A 22,795-nucleotide genomic window follows, 5' to 3' on the forward strand; every position below is an offset into this window, starting at 1 on the left:
ACTCAACAACTGACTTATCCATTGCTTCTCCGGACCTCCACCTCCCTGTATATGAAACAGACTTGATGATGGTTGTCCTTATTACACAGATGTTTAAAAACCACCATGAGACATTGAGACAGCATTTTGTGAAAGGGCTTTAAAGTGGAAATGGGTTATACCGCATAAAGGATTAAATGGTATTCGTTGTTTGTGGTACTGACCTTCAATTTTCAGCTTACTCCCTGAAAGTATATTATTTAAGAATAGATTTGTTTATTTTCTGTCAACACCACTACTAGAATGTAAGCCCCAGGAGGCAGGGGCTATGTCTTCTTTCCTGATCATTTCTAAGCACTGAGAATGGGGCCTGGGCTCCCAGCAGATCAACAATGTTTGTTGAATGAATGAAGAGAGAAGTGGGCTAAAAGGATAGATAGACAATAAAAATCATAAACACTGTCTAATATTTTTTAAAGTTATAGTCAAACCCTACTCAATATCTTCATGTTTATTCTAGCATAATAATGCCATGTAACTATAATTTGGTCAAAAGATGGGGAGGAACAGGAAAGTACTCTTGGAGTACCTGAGTAAACTGCAGAATGAGTTGAAACTGCCAAATAGCCTTAGGTGGTAGTTCAATGCTGATATCAGCCACCATAGGCAAGAATTGGTTGCAGTCTTAGTAGTCCTCACAGCAAACCTATGTGGTCTGTACATTTATTATCCTACTTCACAGATGAGGAAATTGAGGCCCAGAGAGGTAGAGTTACTTGTACAAAGCCACATAGCTGTTAAGAAGCCGAGCAGGTATCGAGACCCAGAGCTTTCTGCTACATGGGCAAGCTGGGGCATCAGCCTTCCGTGCAGCAGTGGGGAGCTTGGCTTTGGGCTGCTTGGGCCAGAAAATCTGGAAATGGGCCCTTACCGATGTACATTGAGTTGGAGTTGGGGAAAGGCTTGGCAGGCAGGATGGAGTTCTGCAGAGCTTCCTCATCATTGGAGGGTGGTGGCTCATAATCCGCGTCATCTTCCACAGGTGCCTCTTCCTCCTCATTGGGGGACTCATAGTCTCCATCATCCTCCTCATCCTGGTCATCATTCGGACTTTCATAGTCATCTTCTTCCTGTCCACACAGTGATAGGGACAGTGCAGTTTGTAGAGGCTCTGTGGCCCTCAATGTGCCTGTGCCTACTCTGTCCCTGCCAAGCCTCACAACAGTAGAACCCGGGGCCAGGCAGCCTGAAGATGGTTACTCCCGTTTTATGGATGAGGAATCTGAGGTCAGGGAGCACCGTATCACAGGGGCAGCAAGTCGTGGACTTGAGATCTTGGTGAAGGTCTTCGGACCACCTTTTTACACAACACCTTTTTGCACAACAGAGAGAGAAGAAAGGGGAAGGATGCTGGAATAGAGGGTACCGGAATAGGCTCTGTCTTGAGTAAACACATTTTTTGCTCCAGGCATCACCAAGAGAAAGACTAAAGGCCTGGAGCGTTTGTGATGATACTAGTTAATTGCCATTTCTGTTCAAGTGTGCCTGTGCTCAAAAAATGTCCTCTCATTATAACCTAGTGCAGCGTTGAAGGCCCAGCTAATGGGAAAAACAGAGAAACAAAGCCTGTTAAGTGGAAGGCAGATTAGGTTGTATCTAGGAGGGGACCGTCAGAGGCTGTGCTGTTCTTTTTGCTGAGAGTTGAGTGTATCAACACATCCATTATTCATGAAATCTGACACTGAGTTTGAAGCTGATCTCTTGGAAAGAATCTCTAAATTTTAGATTTTTTATTGTATTTTATTTTTGCTTCTTCCTGGGTCTCAGGGAAAGTAAGCCCGAGGTGCTGGGTGCTTGCCTTTGAAGCAGTCCATGAAGGTGAACGAGCACCAGAATGACTTCCCAAGCAAAGGCGGCACCATCAGCAGCAGTGATGAGCGCTCATCACGGTCATGCCAAAGTCCAGGGGGTGAGTCAATGAGCCCAGACCTCAACACTCAAGGACAGTGTGGGAAAAAGCAATAGGAAGTGGCCACTTTTTGAGGAAAGAAATGTTCCAATGTCCTAGAAATCCTGACAGCTTTGGGTGGCCTCAGGCAGACTGTCTTTACGTTGTTCTGTTGAAAGATTCCTATGTTTATTTTTAACTTGAGGAATATTAAAAACATCAACAATAGAGGGGCAAAGTGAGCATTGGGTGCCGTCCCAACTCCAAAAAAAGACTTTGTCCTGCCTTGTCAGGGTTCTTATAACTTTAGGAGCAGGTGGGCAGAGCCCCAGAAGAGTGCTGCTTCAGATCAAGAGCCTCAGCATGGAGGTCCGCAGGCACGTGGCCTCCCTCTAGCCACTGCTGACTCCTCCCTCACCCTGTCTACCCTAGGCCCGTCATTCCTGACTTTACACCAGCTTTTTACCCCATCAACCTTTCTCAAATGACAGAATTTTCCTCTCTGCTTCTAGAACAATTATTTTCTCCCAATCATTTGGCTCCTAAATTTGTATGCATGGTGTTGTTGCTAATTATATTCTGCCATATGTGTGTTAAAGTAAATTAAAATGGAGACCAGGCCTGAAGAATCCCTGAGCAGACAAAACCAGTTGGGCCTCATCAGTGACCTAAACCTTACTTGATTTGCAGCATAAGCAAAAGTTAACTTGGGCTATTTCTTGTAAATGCCTGTATTAAAGAAAAACAGAACTTAAGCTCAACCAATCAGAAGTAGCCAGCAAACTTATAATTATATAACTCGGAGCTTTCCAGCAAGATAGACTAAATGAGATCGGTTATAACTGTAACCCATCAAATATTTTCTTTTTCTTTTTCTTTTTTTTTTTTGAGATGGAGTCTCGCTCTGTCGCCAGGCTGGAGTAGTGCAGTGGTGCAATCTCGACTTACCGCAACCTCCGCCTCCCGGGTTCAAGCGATTCTCCTGCCTCAGCCTCCCAAGTAGCTGGGATTACAGGCACGCACCACCACGCCCAGCTAATTTTTGTATTTTTTAGTAGAGATGGGGTTTCACCATGTTGGCCAGGATGGTCTCGATCTCTTGATCTTCTGATCCACCCACCTCAGCCTCCCAAAGTGTTGGGATTACAAGTGTAAGCCACCGCACGCGGTTCAAATATTTTCTTTGTATTACATCTACATAAACTTTATAAATGCTTGTCCCTCATCCTTCTTCAGCAAAACCTCCTTCTGGTTTGGTGCTGCCTGATTCATGAATCACTGTTTGCTCAAATAAACTCCTTTAAAAAAAAAAAAAAAATTGCATTGTGCCTCAGTTTACCTTTTTAAAATGGGGTATCCATAGTGTAAAATGCTCATGATTGGGTTCTTTATCTCCATTCATTTCCCTGTATGCCCTTGCAAAGAGCTGGCACATAATGGAGCTGCCAAGCTCTATAGCCACTAGTGAATGGAAGCCTTCAGTTTACAGAGAGGATCGAAGACTAGCCTCAGGCACAGCACAAGAGAGCCTACATGGCAAGGATTCTCTGTGAGTAAGGATTACTCTGTGAGTAAACAGAAATATTTCAGTGGAAACTCTGGGCTATTTTCCCTTTGTACCAAAGAAATCTGTCAAATTCCTTCATTTTCAGGTAGAAAGCATCAACTTAGCTAAAACTTTTTTTTTTTCAAATTAAATGCTTTCTTTTACCAGAATCCCAATAGGACAAGGGACATTTTGTTTCTGCCTTCTGAAGGCACTAGAGGCGGCCTCTTACCAGAAGGACCACGTGACTGAGGGTCTGGTTACCTGGGTCCTAGGTCTGCCTCTAACTAGCTTTGTGTTCTACACACGTCATGTTCTGCTCTCCTGTGGACTCAGTTGCCTCATCTGTAAAATGAACAGATTGGGCTACGGTCCATAATAGAGTTCTTAGCCTGAGACTGCTTCATGGGTGGTGACTGTGTATACAGCTTCCTGGGGAGGGGTTGTACAATCCATCAGACTCTCAGAGGGGGAACTGTGACCTTTCAATGTAAAAACCAACTGGATCGCACCCTCTTCGAGGTCTTTTCAGGGCTAACAGTCGGTTCTGAAGTTCTTTTCCCTCCGTGTCACCGATGGGGACTTAAGTCCCTAAGAAAAGCTACTTGAGAGTAGATTTCTAGGAGTGTCCATTTTTGGAGATGGGGGTGGTAACAGTGGGTGAAGTGCAGTCAGCAAAGTACAGCCTAGGGCCACGTGCAGCCCACCCTCTCTGTCTGTAAATGAAGGTTTATGGGCGCAAAGCCAAGCCTATTTGTTTGCTCATTGTCTGTGGCTGCTTTTGTGCTCCAGTAGCAGAGTTGAGTAGCTGAGACAGAGACTGCATGGCTCCCAAAGCCAAAACTTTTTCCTGTCTGGCCCTATGCAGAGCACCTTTTCTGGGCCCTGGGTGGGTGTGCTGGCATCATGTTAGAGCCCCGCTCCACTTGGCTCCGTCCTGGCTCCTTATCACAAAGCTGCCCTGGATACTGCTGTAAAGTTGCAAGAACAGCCCACACCATACTCACAAAGGACGACCAGCCCCCATTGTCCTCTTCGTGGCTTTCTGTGGAAGGAGATGACACCACTATCAGCACTGAAGAAAGCCACCACTTGAAGGAAAGTCAAAGCAGCTTCCCCATCCGATGCCTTCCCTCACCAATGCTCCTTCCCGACTTCCACCTACCTCCCACACCCCTGCAGGTTTAGCCACTTACTGTCAGCTCCAGCGACCCTGCCCGAGGTGCTCATTCTACCAGAGAACCAGGGGGTGGCGATGGTTCTCAACCTTTCTCATGTGTAACAGTGACTTAGGAAGTGCTTTAAGACCTGTAGATACCTGGGGGCCTATGCCTACAGCTTCTGACTCAGCGGGACAGGCCGGGCCCCAGGAATCTGCATTGCAACACTATGTGCAATTGAACAGTTGAAAAGCTGCTTTACTGTAATCCCAGCACTTTGGGAGGCTGAGGCAGGCGGATCACGAGGTCAGAAGATTGAGATCATCCTGGCTAACATGGTGAAACCCCGTCTCTACTAAAAATACAAAAAAATTAGCTGGGTGTGGTGGCGGGTGCCTGTAGTCCCAGCTACTCGGGAGGCTGAGGCAGGAGAATGGCGTGAACCCGGGAGGCAGAGCTTGCAGTGAGCCGAGATCGTGCCACTGCACTCCAGCCTGGGCGACAGAGCGAGACTCTGTCTCAAAAAAAAAAAAATGAAAGAAAGAAAAAGAAAAAAAAAGGTGCTTTAAAGACTCAGATGCAGGGGGACTAGCTAAGCTCAGGTGCTCACTCAGAGGCGGGGTCCCTCTGTTTTCCTCTACAGAGCTCCCAGAGCTCCTCAGTGTGTCTCTGAAGATGGTCCCAGCAGAACAGGGGCCATAAGCCAGGTGGCCTGTAGAGCAACATCTCCTCCCCTCCATCTAGACCCAAACCCTTTTCTGGGTAAGAACTGGCTGACAGACAAGTCAGTAAGGTCACCTGAATGAACTCAAGGAGCCCCGGGAACCAGAAAGACAAGAAAACTGAAATACCTATCACCTCCTAAAGCAATCACCTCTGAGCCCTGACAGCTTTACCTGTCTCTTCAGGAAACCGCGGGACTTGGGGTCTGCAAAGGCAAATAGCACTGCATTAATGTTCTTATTGATTTAAGGGGATCTCCCTCTTTCCTCAACCTGGTCCAGCGAGAGGGAGCCCCCAGTGGAGGGCATGTCTCACTGCTCAAGAGAGGTTTGTGTCCTTGCTGCTCAGCAACTGGGGCTGGGATACCCTGAAAATTCTGGAAATCACCAAGCCACATCAGTGGCATGACTGGAAGCTCATGACTGTCTGATGCTCTAGAGGAAGTTCCCCTGATGTCCCAGACCCAGGGACAGGACGCAGGGCAGGGGAGGGAACCCCTTCCCCTCCTTGGACACCATCTTCCAGACCCCTGGGATTCAGGGGACAAATGCAGATCAAAAAGTAGGGCAAAAACAGTTCTGTGCCTCCCTTTTAAGGTTCAACTTGGGACTGAAAAAACTTGCGTTTCCTTACACCAGCCCCACTCACTTGCGTGTGAAGATGCTCCTCCTCTCTTCGTTCTTGTTGATTTCTTGACTTAACTTACTGAGAATCCTGCAAGATAGACAGATGAAGAGACAAAACCATCTCTCAGTCTCAACCTTCCCCCTGACCCTTGATGTCCCCTGGTCTATAGAAACTTGGGGCACCAGGGCCAACTTTGGCCAGCCACCTCTTTGTCACCTCTGCAGGAACCCTCTGCTCTTCACTTCCTCCCAGAATTTGCCATCTTATTCCCCAGGCCAGACCTTCCTCCTGCCCAGGAAGCCCTCTCTCCTCCTTGCTGATCCGTGTCTGGCTGAGCCTTCCAAGTCCAGCTCAGAGCTCCCCCTTAAAGACTTGTCAGCTCACACCTGGCTTTCCCTACAAAAATCAGGAGCCTTAGGATCTGGATACGATAGCTGTGTATTTTCTTGTCTTACTATTCCTGGGGCTGAGGTCCCCTGGCTTTTGCATGACCTGGCGGTGCTGTCTTGTTCCTAAGAATCTTCAGACCATCATCTAGACCCACAGGAATCAGCTGCTCCTTGGAGATTTCTTATCACAACCTCTAGTGGGCTGTTCTGCGGCCTGCCTTCTCCTTCCGTCTTCCCCTCCTGGACTCCCACTCAGTGATGCCGATTCTTATAAAAGCTTGGGGAGGTATTCTCTATAAAGGCAGGGGTTGCAGAATGAGAGACTCCCTGAATCACTCATGCCTTTGAGGACAGCTTTGACGAAGACACTTGAAGATACTCTTAGTCCCTGGGTTCCTTCATGTCACAACTAGCAAATCCCCAAATCCCAGGATGGAGCTGGGGGAGCTGGGGCAGGAGGGCTTTGCCGACAGAACCATATCTCCAGTATGGCCTAGCAACAAGCATCCATTCCAGTCTCTCAAACATCCAGAACTCGAGACTCCAGCCCCACTTAGTACCCACTGATGAGACCAATGAGACCCTTAGTAGTCAACAGGCTTAGTGTTTCCTCGAGATTTGGGACAACTGGAAGGAACCTCAGATTATCTGTCCAATTACATTTTACAGAGGAGATGGCAGAGGCCCAGACAAAGAAGGGACTAGCAGATCATGAAGTCAAGAAATCAAGACCGTCCTGGCCAACATGGTGAAACCCCGTCTCTAATAAAAATACAAAAAAAAGCTGGGCATGGTGGTGCGTGCCTGTGGTCCCAGCTACTTGGGAGACTGAGGCAGGAGAATCACTTGAACCCGGGAGATGGAGGTTGCAGTGAGCCGAGATCACACCACTGCACTCCAGCCTGGCGACAGAGCGAGACTCCATCTTAAAAAAAAAAAAAAAAAAAAAAAGGGGGAGTAGCTTGAAGCCACATAGTAGTTAGTGGTAAAGGCCACCCCTCTTCCCACAACTCACACCAACACCACAAGGTAGCCTTTCTAATTTCCAAGCCAGTGCCCTTTCAACGCACACACCCCTGTGTCAGTTCCCTTTCAGCTGCAAGCTCTCTGGAGGCAGACACTGTTGAGTCCCTGGCCTGCCTATGAGAATGGCTCATGATCTCTATTTCTTCTGCTTAATGACCATCTCAAAGTAACAGGTTTAGCCTAAAACAAACTTGCTAAGTTAGCAAAGGAAGTCCTTATCAGCCACCATTTCTCGATTCCTCCATCACCTCCCCTGCCCCTCAACTCCCCCATTTCTCCCAAGATGTGGGCTCCAGGCTGGGTGCGGTGGCTCACACCTATAATCCTAGCACTTTGGGAGGCTGAGGTGAGCGGATCACTGAGGTCAGGAGTTCAAGACCAGCCTGGCCAACATGGTAAAACCCCGTCTCTACTAAAAATACAAAAATTAGTCAGGCATGGTGCATGCCTGTAATCCCAGCTACTCAGGAGGCTGAGGCAGGAGAACTGCTTGAACCTGGGAGTCAGAGGTTGCAGTGAGCTGAGATCACGCCACTGCACTCCAGCCTGGGGACAGGAGCAAAACTTGGTCTCAAAAAAAAAAAAAAAAAGAAAAGAAATGGTATCCAAATCTCCTACCTCATTAGAGCAATAGGATAAACAAATTTTGATAAACACACTGGTACTTAAGAGGAAAGAGAAGGAGAAAGGGAAGGGAAAGGTTTACTCTCTGTAATAATATTGTTGACAACTCCAGGCTTTTGTGACTGCGCAGAGAGAGAGAGGCTTTAAGAGCAGCAGTGAGGGCTTCCTAGTTGCCTCCTGACCATGCTGTCAGAATGCTTGTGACATGGTTCTTTTTGGTTCCCTTAAGTGATTGTTTCAAGAAGACGATGGGCATGTGGGATAAAAGGACTCCTACAGAGCGGGCAAGGGAGCCCCATTAGTGTCCTGTGTCCTGGCTGTGTCAGGTGGTGCTGGCTGCAGCAGCCACTCCCATTCTGTCACCTGTTTATTCAACAGTGTGCACTGAGGGCCTTCTAAGTGCTGGGAACTTAGAAGCACTCAAGGTGCATCAATGAACAAAACAGACAAAGATCCCTGCTAGTGGAAAGGAAACTTTTTAAGGAGGTGAAATGTGTTGCATATGCACTACGTGCATGCAGAGTTGGGGGCTGGGGAGGGGGGTGGGAGTGCAGGGGTGGGGTGCGGTTACCATTTAAAATGATCGGGCCTCACTGAAGAGGTGACATTTCAGTAATGACTTGAGCGAAGTGGGACTGAGGCTCACCTCAACGCCCTCCTCCTACAGAGCTTGACAGGGCTCTGACCAGCTCACAAGGCTGCTTTGGATCTTGAAAGAACCTCCTGCTCTCTGCGGTGTTGCCTCTCACCAGTATCTCTAACAGCCAGGCTGGAGGCTGCTGGGGCTCGAATTGGGTGAGGAAGGAAATGCCAAACCGCAGGCCTCAGCAGAGGAGCAGCAAAGAGCTGAGTGGGGGCAGAACAGGTCCTGGCAGTCGGCTTGCAGGAAAGTGTGGGCTCCCAGGGTCCTCCTGCTTTAATGGGCTACAGAAAGCACCTTCCAAGCCTGTGGGACCACTGCCAGGGTCTGGTGGACGGTGCAACAGTGATGGTGGGCATAGCAGGGAGGTGGTTGTTGTGGCTATTGCTAGGTGCAAACCTTCAAATTACACCCTACCCCCAGAGGACCAAGTGACAGTGAGTGGAGGGAGGTGACTCATTCTCCCTTCACCCCATAAACCCCAGGCCTCGCTCAGGACCAGAGCAAGAAGTGATGGGGGCTGGGCAGCCATAGACAGTAGTCCTCTCTGCTTGCCTTTGTTTAAGGAACTAGCTGGCCCTGGAAATGGGCTGAACCTCCCCCCAGGAAGCCAGCCCATTGTAGGAAGGCTGCATTCTACAATGACCTGGGTTCCAGCCCAGCTGCATCCCTAACTTACAGCATGGTGGGGGCCAGTCTTCATCTTCTCAGTCTAAGGTCTCTCCTGATAATGTACAAGGTACAGGGCCTGCAGGCACAGACAGTCTAACTGCAATGTCTGGCCCCAAGGGTAGCGCCCACTGTGTGATCTCAGACAAGGCAGCTGCCCTCACCTGGCCCCAGATTCCTTATCAGCACAATACAGGGGTTAAACCTGATTAGGGAATCCCTGATGGGCCTGATCATCATGATTACTTAGCTGTACCTGTTGCAAACACTGATCACCAGGCCCAGCCTAGACCTACCTGAACAGACTCTCCAAGGAGAAGCCTGAGGCTCAGTGACATCAACCGGCCCCCAGGTGATTTTTCCTATGATCCAAAAAGCTTGTGAAATAAATCCTGTTATTCTTGACACTGATGAAATTGTTTGTTTGCTTGTTTTAAAAAGGAGGAGAAGCAAAGGCAGGAGAAGGAACTTTGTGATTATGAAGGGATTGAAACAGGAGAGTGGGGGTAGGCGGGGCCTTAGCTGGCCTCTGATGTAGCCCTTTAAGTCTCCCCCACACTTGAACAACAGTGAAGGAAGCCCTACTAGTGGGTCTAGAAATCAACTTTGCTGATGACACAAGAAGAAAGAAACTATACAAGAAAAGAAGGCTGGCAGGCAGGCGGAAAAGGAGGGAGAGAGGGAGTGGGGAAGGGAAGTGAAGGGAAGGGAAAGGAAGGGAAGGGAAGAGAAGGGGTATAGAATAGAAAATATCAGTGCACAAAGCAGGCAGTAAGAATAGGCATTGTCCTGTGAAAATTCTATCTTTGTTTCCTCTACTGCGGCACGTGTAGCTGTGTACTGGCTTATGATGTAGAGCGCATTCTTGCCACAGCTCGCATAGTAAGAGCTTTGGCCAACTTCTGACCAAAGCCCTCCCACGGTGGGAGGCTTGTTCCTTGGGCTCAGATTTCAGACTGCCTGCTGGTCCCTCCCAGGACAAGGCTCCCAGGTCCTGGGTAGGGCAGATGCCTCTCCCTGCGCTGTTCTCTCAGTGGGACCCTGGAACTCTCTTCTCCTCCCCACCCCTCCTGCCTGCACACATTCCCACTCTCAGCCCTGCTCTCACTCTGCATTCCAATCCTTCTTCCAAGGAACAAAGTGTTCTTTCCGTCTTTAAAGACCAGTCCCCTTGAACCAAGAGCCAAACCTTCTAAATTCTATCCTTGTCGCCTGAGAAGCCAGGGGCAGCCAGATGTTTTAAGACTCAGGAATGAGCCTTTCACCATCACCTGAGGCCTGGGTCGAGACTGTAAGAGTAGGACATAATAATTTGAGGACACAGTGTTCTCCTTACTTGTCACCCATGTCCCCTACCCCTGTAGTTTTACCTGGAATGTTTTCCTGGTTCCTCACGATCATTTTCCTGGTGGACAAGTATAATTATTCTCATTTTTACAAATAAAAAAGGCAGGGCTGGCCAGGTGTGGTGGCTCATGCCTGTAATCCCAGCACTTTGGGAGGCCGAGGCGGGTGGATCACTTGAGGTCAGGAGTTCGAGACCAGCCTGGCCAACATGGCAAAACCCCATCTCTGCTAACAATACAAAAATTAGCCAGGCACGGTGATGCCTGTAATCCCAGCTACTTGGGAGGCTGAGGCAGGAGAATCGCTTGAACCCAGGAGGCGGAAGTTGCAGCAAGCCAAGATTGTTCCACTGCACTCCAGTCTAAGCAACAAGAGTGAAACTCCATTTCAAAAAAAAAAAATAGGCAAGGCTCTGAGGGAGGCAGCTGTCTAAAGGCACGTGACCAGCATTTATGGGGAGAGGAGGCTTCACGTTGAGTGCTGTGGGCTTGCACTGGAAGAGAAGAAGCGACAGCCAAGGGAGGCACCTTTCCTGTGGCAGGGCCCTTGAGGACTGACAAGAGCTGGGTTCCTGGATGGCAATTAGCCACTGAATGGGACAGGGGAGGACCATGTTGGAGAGAGGCCCTGTTTTGGTTTTGCTGAGGTCTGGCCATACTTTTTTTTTTTTTTTTTTTTTTTTGAGACGGAGTCTTGCTCTGTCCCCCAGGCTAGAGTGCAGTGCCACGATCTCGGCTCACTGCAAGCTCTGCCTCCTGGGTTCACGCCATTCTCCTGCCTCAGCCTCCCGAGTAGCTGGGACTACAGGTGCCTGCCACCACGCTCAGCTAATTTTTTTTGTATTTTCAGTAGAAACAGAGTTTCACTGTGTTAGCCAGGATGGTCTCAATCTCCTGACCTCGTGATCCGCCCGCCTTGGCCTCCCAAAGTGCTGGGATTACAGGCATTTGAGTGGCCACATTGTTTAACAGGCATGAGAATGTTGATTTTGCCTCTGCGTCCCTTCCTCCACACCTTTCCTGTCTTCTCTGTCTCAGGTAGAGAAACAGGTACAAAGGAGATGCCTCAGTAGGTTGTTTCTGCCATTAGACTCACAGCCTTACAGGAAGACAGACAAATATTTCTGCATTACTTCTCAGCTTGAGTCTTAGGTTTTCCCAGCCTATTTGCACCATTGGTAATGGCTACAGGGAGAAGCAGCAGAAAGAGCATCATCCAATACCTAATTGCTGCCTGCACCACCCACCCCGTCACTCTCTTCTCCATAAAGTTACACTGTGGATTTAAATATAAAACTTATAACATCCCATCCTTTAATGAACTTCAAATAGGCACCAGCAGATTTGAACATGTATTCGTATATTCTATCATTTAACCAGACCGTTATCAGCTGTACCATGAGGGCCAGCCTAGGCCCTATAAAAGGAGCCTTCATTTTTTTTCTTTAAAAATCCTCCACCTTTACAATGTTGCAGGTGTCTTGGGATCAACCATGTCCTGAGAGAGTGACTGTATTTTCAGGCTGAGAGAGCCTTCCTTACCACAACTTACCTTCTTAAAAATATATTTAATACTTATATTGTAAACATCAGGGAAGGAAATAGAGACATTCAGAAGAGTGTAATATTGTTTTGGTTTTCTGTACATGAACGCAATTTCTTTTCCAAAGGCTTTTGGGGTAATGATCAAGACAAATAAACCTATGTACAAGAGATGGAATGAATAAAGTATTGAACACCTGTAAGTATCAAGGACAACACCAGGCAATTTATGTGTGCTGCCTCCTTTAATGTTCCCCACTCCTTAAAAGTTAGCTCTTTTCCCTTCTACAGACAAGGAAGCTGAGGCTTTGATTGCCTAAATGTCTTCCCCAAGGTCCCACAGCCGGTGGGAGGCAAAGTCAGCTTTAGAGCCTGGATCTCCCTCACTCCAAAACCCTATGTCCTCTCTATTCTTAATCCCTCCTCTCCAGAAAGATAGAATAGTTAAAAAGCTAAAATTGTTCTAATTGGGATTTTACATAAAGCAAGAATAGCCAACACTTATTCAGTGCATATTGTTATTTTCCCATTATTTCCCCTAATTTTCCCATTAACCCTCTGAGGTAGGTTCTATCATTATTAGCATTATACAGATAAGGAAGCTGAGGTTTGGAGAGCTGAGCTAGCTTGCCCTCAAGTCTCACAGCCTGTGAATGGAAGGATTGGGTCTCAAGCATCTGACCTCAGAACCTGCACTTTTTCTCACTAAGCTCTCCTATCTGCCTATTTATACCCAAAATAGTAGCACTTAAAATTGGTGAGCTTGTATAGTCTCTCTAACCCATTCCTTCCTTTAATAGTTTAGGAAGCTGAGGGTGGTCTAGGGATGTGTCCCAGGTCACACAACTCATTGGAAGTAGAGCTGGAATTGGTCCTTGTTACACATTTCTGCCAAGAGGGACAGTGAGTCTCTAAGTCACCTCATCAGGGCAGCCTGGACCTTCCCTTGATATGTTCTCCATCATTCTCCATATTAACCCTTCATGTTCTATGGGCAGGCTTCACAGTCTTTCTAGGGTGCACATTCAAACACATTGGAGGAGGGGATTACATCACAGGCCAAGTTTTTGTTTTAGTTTCCAGAGAGCTAAAGAAAGATCCCACCCCAGCTTAGCCTTAAGATGAAAAAGGATCTTCCAAGATGAAAGTGCCTTCTTTATCTCTGTCCTTCCACTGTTCTGATTAAATCTCTTCCATCCCCCCATCTTCATAGCTACAGCCCTAGGGGAGGCTCCTAGCTCTCTGGCAGGATCTTGGTCACCACCAACTAACTCGGTCCCATGTCCCCAGCTGGGCTGTCCTCCAAATCATCACTTACATGCCCTGCACAGAGATAAGACACAAATTTACCTTGATGCTCACTTCACTAACACTCTCTGGCTCCTGAGAATGGCTCACGGGACCTTTATAAATTGAGGCACGCACCCCACAACCAGTCACTTCAGCCTCTTTGCTTTCCACTCCCCCAGGTATACGCCCCAGCTGCTCTGCCCCACTGCCGCTCCACCAAGCACACTGGGTGGTGCCTCTGTAATATGTTCCCATTTCTAGAATGTCCTGCAATCCATCCTTCCTATTTCAAGATTTAACTTAGGGTCCCTTCCTCCCTTGTCTGCCCTGAATACTGTGGGGAAAATTACTCCTGCCTTCCTACTAGCGCTTGAACTTGTGCACGCATGGACCATTGCACTGTTGTAATTGTAGCATAATTGCTTTGCTTGTCTATCTCACCTCCCTTGAGAATGTGAGTGTCCTGAGGATGAGGGTTCTGTCCCATGTCTTTGTAGCCTGAATAATTTTAACAAAGGCCTGACACATTGTAGTTATCTAACAGCAGTTCATTAAATGAATAAAGTATTATTGAACTATTAATCTTGTATAGGGACCACAATATGCAAACTCAAATGCCCTCAAGGGCCATGTACATACATAGACCTACATAGTTACCATTTCTGGCACTCTTCATTCCTATGTACACATCCCTTTCCGCTTGAAGGACTTTTAAAAAGCACCTGTGGCAGTACAGTTCAGATTTTGTGTGTCTGAAAAAGTCTTTATTTCGTCTTCATTTTTGAAAGTTATTTTTGCCTAGTATTGAACTCTGGGTTGACAATATTTTTCTTTTGCTACTTTACTTTCAAGAAAGCTGCTGTGATCCTTGCATTTGTTCCTCTGTATGTTAATATGTCTTTTTTTTTCTGACTGCTTTTAAGATTTTCTTTTTATCATTTGTTTTGAGCAATTTGATTATGATGTACCTCAGAGCTAGTTTTCTTCCTGTTTCTTAGATTTGGGGTTTGTTGAGCCTCTTGGATCTGTGGGTTTATAATTTTCATCCAGTTTGAAAAATTTTTAGCCATTATGTCTTCAAGTGTTTTATTTCTGTCTCTCCTTCCCCGCTCACATACACATTCTTTCCTCTCCTTCGGGGACTTTAGACATATATTTGGCTCTTTGAAATTGTCCCAAAGTTCCTTCATGCTTTTTTTTTTTTTTTGAGATGGAGTCTTGATCTGTTGCCCAGGCTGGAGTACAGTGGCACCATCTCAGCTCACTGCAGCCTCCACCTCCCGGGTTCAAGTGATTCTCTTGCCTCAGCCTCTTGAGTTGCTGGAACTACAGTCACCTGCCACCAAGCCTGGCGAATTTTTGTATTTTTAGTAGAGATGGGGTTTTGCCATATTGGCCAAGCTGGTCTCAAAATCCTGACCTCAGGTGATCCGCCCACCTCAGCCTCCCAAAGTGCTGGGATTACAGACGTGAGCCACCGCGCCCGGCCCCTTGATGCTCTTTTCAGTGTTTTGTTTTAGTTTTTTTTCTCTGTGTGTTTCAATTTGGACAATTTCTATTACTGTATCTTCATGTTTACTACTATTTTCTTTTGCAATATCTAATCTGCTGTTAATCCCAAGCAGTGTATTTCTAATCTCAGATTTTATAGTTTACATTTCTAGAAGTTCTGTTTGGGTCTTTTTTTGAATTTCCTATGCCCAAATTTAACTTTTAGAACACATGAAATACACTCAACATTCTCCTTGTCTGCTAATTCTAATCTCTGTGTCAGTTACGGGTCACTTTTGATGTTTTAGTTTTTCTCTTCGTTGTGGTTTATATTTTCCTGATCATTTGCGTGCCTGTTAGTCTCTGATTAGATGCCTAATATCATAAATTTTATTTTGTTGGGTAGTAAATATTTTTGCATTCCTATAAATAGTTTTAAGTTTTGTTTTGAGATGCAGTTAAGTTACTTAGAAGCAGTTTGTTTCTTTTGGGTCTTGCTTTTAAGGTTTTCTAGCCAGGACCTGAACAATTTTTAGATTAGGGCTAATTATTCCCCACCACTAAGGCAAGATCCTTCTAGGCACTCTACACAATGACTATGTTTTCCAGCCAGGCTGGTAGAATCAGGCACCATTTCCAGCCCTGTGAGTGGCTACTCTTTCCTCCAATACTGTTGGGTAGTTCTTTTGCCACCTACAGGTAGTCTCTCCTTTCATGCATGGACTGATCTGTGCTCTGCTAAAGAGGGGCCCCTCTGAAGCTCTCCAGAATGCTGTCTCTATGCAGCTCTCTCCTCTCTGACACCTGTTGAATGAACTCTAGGCTCCTGGACTCTCCGCTGCCTCCTCAACTCAAGTCGTCCACCAGACCCGGCACTGTGTTCCCTGCTCCCTGTGCCAAGGCCTGGAGATTTTCAAAGCAGCAAGCAGCCACAGGCTTCACTGCCTTTGTTTTCCATCCCTCGGTGTCTGATGCCCAATGTCTTGAAAATTGCTCTTTCATATATTTTGCCTGGTTATTTGGTTATTTCAGGTGGGAAAGTAAATCTGATTCCTATTACTTCATCTTGTTCAAAAGCCAAAGTTCCCATGATATGATATAAATGGTTGACGTACCTTAGGATGATCCCTCAGGGAATGGTGGGACCCTGGTGAACTGGGGAGCACAAATCCCAACTAAACAGTGCAGCAGACATCAGATCCGGCTGACTATTGCCGCAGTAGAATATAAGCCCTCAATTGCCACATCTTTCACTTGTTTCTAAAGAGGCTGGATTTTGTGAAAGTTTTCCTGATTTCAAAGCACAGTGGTCACCAAACTTAACACACCTGCAGCCTGGGACTGGCCCACCAGCCACCAATTCTGACACCTGTGTGTAAAGTTCCCTCTTTTGCAAAGAACTATAGTTTATCTCTACAACATCACATTTCTGCAATCATAGAAATGTTTTATATCTGCACTCTCCAGCATAGTAGTCACCACCTATACGTAGCTATTAAAATGTGGCTAGTGCCTCAGGGGAATGAATTTTAAATTTAATTCAAATTGAAGTAGCCACATGTGGTTAGAGGATATCCTTAGAAAGATCAAGCCATCTTCAACAACACATGGCCCTGGAGATAGACAGCACCAAAGGCAAATCCTTATTCCTCTCTTTTCCTTCCCCCTTCCGGATAAGGGAAACCCTATAGTCATGCTAAAAATATTCTCCTTAATTGAGCTGCCAGCATTCCTACCTATTCATGAGATCTCCCCACCTCCTACTCCTTTGGTCTACTTCCCTTTTATTATGATGAGCTCTGAGACCCTTAGAGTAAGAGAAGGGTCCTTGTAGAATGCCCGGAGAAGAGAACTCAAACTGGTAACACACAGACTATATGTAGCCCTTAGGTGTGTTTACTGTGGCATTCACGATATTTAAAACATTTGAGCCAATGTTTAAAAATGGAGATATAGCACATGAAACCCATATTTCTAGTTATTCTTGATAAATTTGAAGATTGGACATTGTTGGGTCCACACTGGCTGGAGCTGAGGAGCTGCTGCACTCTTTGAATGGAACATATGATAACTGATTTGCCACAATCCCCACCATTCTCTATTGTTTCACCAACAATGAGGCTTTGTGATGGTTACTTTTTTCATCATATGATAAGCGTGCTATTATTTTTCTTATAATGGAGAACTATTTCTTCATACAGAATATTTACCACTGTTTTGTCCAATGATGATAAAACAAAACAAAACAAAACAACGGGGCTTTGTGTTTTCAATCTGGCCAATTTTACACATTTATAGCACCTGCCTGGCTCCTGTAGGTATTTGAGTGTGTGAGACTTTTACTAGAGGGATGAAAAATACATGGCATAACATGCATACTGCAACTTCCCATTTCAGCACCTATGGCAGACATGAATAATCAATCACAGCTCCCTTTCCTCGGGATTCTTCTCAACATAACACCCCTGTCAGCCATTCCCAAGCACTCAGTATCAACACGTAATCATGTCCATTGCTGTCATCTGATTCAGCTCTCATTTTACTGTGTGAGAAATGGAGGTCAAGAAAACTTAAGCCATCACTGAGTCAATGGTGATGCCATGATGAAACCTTGACACTGATGCTATTTTCACAGGCCCAAGCACCCCATGAGAAGAGAGGAAAAGAAAACATGGGCCAGAGTTGGGCTTGTTTTTGGCAACAGCACCCAGGTCACCAGCTGGGCTGGATCTGTGACTTCTGTTTTCCAGCTCTTCATGTAACTTCTGTTCCCCACATCCTGCCCTTGCCCTCATCCTTCCTACTTGCTTTCTTATTTCAAGCCAACAATGACATAGAACTGACCCAGCCCCCACTCACACTACTCCCCATTCCCACCTCTGCTCCCAGATCACCCATAGAGTTGGAGGAGTACTTACGGCACCCGGAGCTTGGGGAACTTCTGGATGTCATTTTCTGTCAGGTTCTGAAATGAAGACACATATGGCAGGCAGGTTACAACCCACAGAAAGGGCTCTGAGCAGGAGGGGAAGAGTGATATGTGAAACAATATAGGGAGTGGTGGGGACTGTGGCAAACAGAGGAGAAACCGCCCTGCCCACCCACCCACCCTCCCAAAGTAGGCAGCCTCTAGATGTTTTGCCTAAAAGCCTGTGGGCCTGGTGTTGCTGGATCTGCTTTTACAAAGGGAATCCTTAAGTCTGGGTTTTATGTGAAATGCTCTGAGTTCCAAATGTTGGCAAATAATTTTGACTTAAACACTGTGAGAGCTAAATCTGTGAAACCAAACGACTTGTTGTGTGGGCTGCATTTGGCCATGTTGTGACCTCTTCCCCAGACCTCAGGCCCTCTCAGTCTCCACAAGGTCAGCTGCAGAGAAGCCAGCCTGGAGGAGTCTGTGCCTCTTTTACCAACATCACACCCCGGAGAACCTCTTTCACCAGGGTTATTGGTAGAACTCTCAAGATATGAGGATGCCATGAAAAGGCTTTCCTGAGGGAACTGAGAACGGAGGGGAGAAAGAAACTCATATTTGTCAAGAACTAACTCTGGGCCTCCGCCTCTTAACACTTTAGTGAATCCTCACATCAACTCTGTGATGCAGAAGTTACCAGCACTCCCATTTTGAAAGTGAGAAAGCTGAGGCTCAGGGATATCAAGGGGATTTCCACTTGTGGGGGATGAGCTGAGGCTGGAATTCCACTCTGTGACATCCACAGTCTATTTTCTTCCTGCAAACCTCCATCCTACCACGTCTGATCCTTTTGATGGCCCCTGTGGCCTATGTTGGAGAGGATTATGGGGGAAAGGTGAAAGGAGGCATCTGGAAGGGAGGAGGAGAGGAGAGCATGTCAGAATTGGGAACAGAAAAGAGACTGGGCATGCTTTCCACAGAACCAATGATGAGCCAACAAAGGGCTCCACCACCATTCTAATTAAGGCCAGAGGGCTGGGTAATTAGGGTGGGAGCTCTGGAATCAGATGGGCTGGATTTGAATTTTGGTTCATTCACTTAGCAGCTGTTTCATTTAAGGCATGCACTTTGCCTCTCTGAGCCTCAGTTTCCTTATCTGTAAAATGGGGACTATAATAATAATAATGATACCCACCTATCAGGATTGTGAGGACTGAGTGGGATGATGTATGTAATGTGTTTTGGCACAGTGCCTGGCACAGTGTGTGACTGAGAAATGGAGGAGTAAGATGAGGAATTACTACCCCTGGTGGGGAAGCAGCAGGGGTCTGGGTGAGTCTTAGAGTTTAGTGTTTTTGCTTCTTTTCCATTCTGGGAGCTGCCTGTCTGGTTTTTTGACCACTGGAAAGACCTGGGCACTCTTCTTTGAGATCAGCTGGCACAGAGGCTGGGGCTAGGGCATCTTAGCAATGTGTTCACTGGATCCATCTGATCCAGCTCATAGGCATGGTTTCTGATCTGGACGCTGATCAGACCACCTGAGGCAGGGTTGGGGCTGGTGAAGGGAGTCAGCCAGAAGTCCTGAGGGCATCAGGCTTTTGGTTAAGCTTCTTAACTACTCCTTTTTTTTTTTTTTTGCTTTCTTTCTTTCTTTCTTTCTTTCTTTCTTTCTTTCTTTCTTTCTTTCTTTCTTTCTTTCTTTCTTTCTTTCTTTCTTTCTTTCTTTTTCTTTCCTTTCCTTTCCTTTCTCTTTTTTTTTTCATCACTGAGCAGCATCTCCCTGCTTCTGAACTACTCCCACTCAGGAAGGTACCAAGACTCATGTTTTGAGTGTGGTGTGAGGAGTTGAAGCCTTCCTAAGGGCTGCCAGAGGGGCAGCAGCTGAGCACTGAGCAGCTGGCCACCAGCTTCTGCTCTGCTGAGAGGAGGGCGTAAGCTGAGGGAATTTCAGGAAGATTGTGGAGGAGGAGGTGGACGTGAGCCTGGCTGGAGACACAGAGGAGCAGGGTGTTAGGAAAGAGGAAGACATTCAGAACAGGGACAAGAACTGTGAGGAAAGATGAGAGATGTTGAAACAGAATTTTTGGAGAGTTTTGCTATGTGATGTAACCCCCTCCTCCACCTCTTCCAAAAGCCTCCAGCAAACTCTGGGTTATTTGCATGATGATTTTGGAGTTAAGAGTTATGGCTTTGTGGGAATATGATTATATGCTGTGGGTGTTGAGAAGAGGGGTACAGAAAGAGGAAAGCCACAAATTGGGCCCTGGTGGGGGAGGCAATGTGGCAGACACAGCTGCTTGCCTACCCAATACCCACTCTCCCTTTGTTTTCCTACTGACAGGTCCTGGATTTCATCTAGGGCAGTAAATGTGATTGTTCAAAATATTTAACCCCCCAGGCTCCCTTGCAGATGGTGGAGGTCACATGACTCTGCTGTGGACAGTAAGATATAACCAAAGTCTGCTGGATGGAGCTTCTGGAAAAGTTACTACTTGCCTGGAAAAAAGGGAGCATGCATTTACCATTCACCATACACCTTCTCCTCTTTGCCTTTCTCCCCATCTCCCTGCCTGCCATGGAGATATGATGCCTAGAGGTGAAGTAGCCAACTGACAACCATTAGGACAGAAGCCACAGGCTTTTTCCATAGGTTAGATGAAGCCTGGGTTCTTGATATCTTCTTTCACCATTCCCAGGCACCCACCTATACATTTCTTATTACTTGAAACAGACCGACCCTTATTTGGTTGGGCCACTGTGGTCAGGTTTCTGCAACATGGGGTCACATGCCTTCCCAACTGACGCAAGTCTCAAGCTCCTTTTCTCTTCTTTTTATACCTTCTAGAAGCATAGTTTCTACAAGATAAGGATCTAACCTTTTCAGTGGAAAACAAAAATGGCAAAGAAGGAAAGAAAGAAGAGAGAGAAAGAAAGAAAGAAAGAAGGAAAGAAAGGGAGAAAGAGAGAAAGAAAGACAGAGAGATGGAGAGAGGGAAGGAAGGAAGAAAAGAAAGAGAGGGAGAAGAAAGAAGACAGGGAAGGAAAGGGAAGGGAAAAGAGGGAAGGGGAGAGGGGAGGACAAGGGAAGGGAGGAAGGAAGAAAGGAAGGAAAGAAGGAAGGGAGGAAGGAAGGAAGGAAGGAAGGAAAAATAACTAGGGCCTTTCACTTTTGCCTTCAATAGCAGAGTGGCCCTGGATATTACAGAGCTGGAAAGGGTGATAGATTAATAATTAGAGCTTAGATCAAGCATCCCAAATTGTACCCAGTGCACTGGGGGTGGAGGGTGGGTTTCAGCAGAAGCTGCCTTTACATCCCCCAGTTGCTGGGACAGGCACTGGATTCTTCTTCTTTTCTTCTGGTTCCTATCACCCTACTTTCCACTTCCTCCTCTTCATACAATGAACAGAATGTGCCACATTGTCTGAAGGACTGATAGAGGACTGATTGGAGCAGAGGAAACATAGCTGCCTAGATACCATGTCTCAAACAACCCTGTTCTACCAGGCCTGACACTCGCACCAGGACAGTTGTGGGGAATTACAGAGCCGGGAGGGGCCATCACCCACTATGACCCAGTCCAATGTGCTCAGTCAACAGGGTAGGAAGCAAGGCAGGCTCAGAAAGGGCAAGTGCTTGCTCAGGGTGACCCAGGCAACAGGGCCTCGTAGGCACCATCCTCAAAGATGTCTTCCTCCCTTTCCATTCAACTGTGATGGGTCTCTGTTCTCAGTGCTAATAGCACCGGAATGAAATATTTGGGTTTAGCAGTAATTTGCAAGAATGGCACTAAAACTCCAGGAATTCTACTGACTCAAATCTCAATACGAATAAGTAATATTGTTAAAAAATCAAATGGTATTAGACTAAATTAAGTGTATGCCTTAGTTCAATTAGTAGGTATGTGACATAGAACAAATCACATCACAGCTCTGCATGTGTTTCCTCATCTGCAAATGAGGTAGTTGGAAGCCTTTCTGAACATACCTTTCTGCTATAAAACAAGTTTCTAGAAAGCAGAAATCACATCTTAACCATTTCTCTATCCCCACCACCTATAATGCTCTCCAGTATGTAAAAGCAGTTCGGGAAACTGCTTGTCAAGTGAATGAATTGGCGAATGAATGAATGATTTAGGTGGACAGTGAATAAATATGTCTTACATGGCACCTGGAAGCAAAACTCAGATGAATAGGAACACAGGTTAGTTTCAGCACAAGACTTGAGAGCTGCCTAGAAAGGGGCAGATGACTGTGGGTGGTGGTGAGCTCACCATCACTGAAGGAATTCAAGAAGATGTTGGTAGCAGAGATGTAATATAAGAAATGGATTGGTGTTCTCTGGGGGCAAGCTGGAGCTGTGATCTCTCTGGTCTCATCCAGCTGGCCTGAAGTCTCATGGTCAAGTTCCCTTACTGACAATGTCTTACAGGGAGACACAACTTAGCTTACTCTCTTCACTCTGAATTTAAATTAGGAACATCTACCCCCATGAGACCCTTGAAGTCTTATTTTCAAAAAGTAAAGCAAAGTTCCCAGGAAGGATGGATTGGCGCAGTCAGGGTCTTTCTTAACCCATGGGCAAAGGTGTCATTTCAGGGAAAATGCTCAAACCACCTCTCTGACCACAACCTAGCACCTCTGTCTCCACCATTAGAGCGGCATCCTTTTCCATTTAATGGCTTAGTCTTTAATACATACCTGCATCTTGGTCTTAGACTTCAAGCTTTTTGAAGTATAATACAGTGGAGACAGCCATATCACATGTGTGTTTGATACAAAATCAGCTTTATGAATTTTGTAGTGAGAAAGAAGGAAGTAATTGAAACAATGAGGGTGATGCCATCCTTTATTCCACTCATGAGTATGTGCTCCAGAGTGAGA

The 22,795-nt window shown here is 46.3% G+C and overlaps 1 protein-coding gene across 1 annotated transcript in view; it reads right to left on the reverse strand.

Annotated features, from left to right (window-relative positions):
* The window catches only part of LCP2 (lymphocyte cytosolic protein 2), a 50,227-nt gene that overhangs the window by 22,551 nt on the left and 4,881 nt on the right, over positions 1-22,795 (reverse strand). The window contains exons 3-7 of the mRNA XM_024247562.3: positions 17,919-17,965; positions 6,005-6,070; positions 5,530-5,561; positions 4,481-4,518; positions 911-1,109 (exon numbers count right to left, since the gene is read on the reverse strand). Of these exons, the coding sequence (XP_024103330.1) occupies positions 911-1,109; positions 4,481-4,518; positions 5,530-5,561; positions 6,005-6,070; positions 17,919-17,965 (382 nt within the window). The remainder of the gene's footprint in view (positions 1-910; positions 1,110-4,480; positions 4,519-5,529; positions 5,562-6,004; positions 6,071-17,918; positions 17,966-22,795) is intronic.

This window comes from Pongo abelii, chromosome 4 (genome assembly GCF_028885655.2).
Source record: "Pongo abelii isolate AG06213 chromosome 4, NHGRI_mPonAbe1-v2.0_pri, whole genome shotgun sequence".
Classification (NCBI taxonomy): domain Eukaryota; kingdom Metazoa; phylum Chordata; class Mammalia; order Primates; family Hominidae; genus Pongo; species Pongo abelii.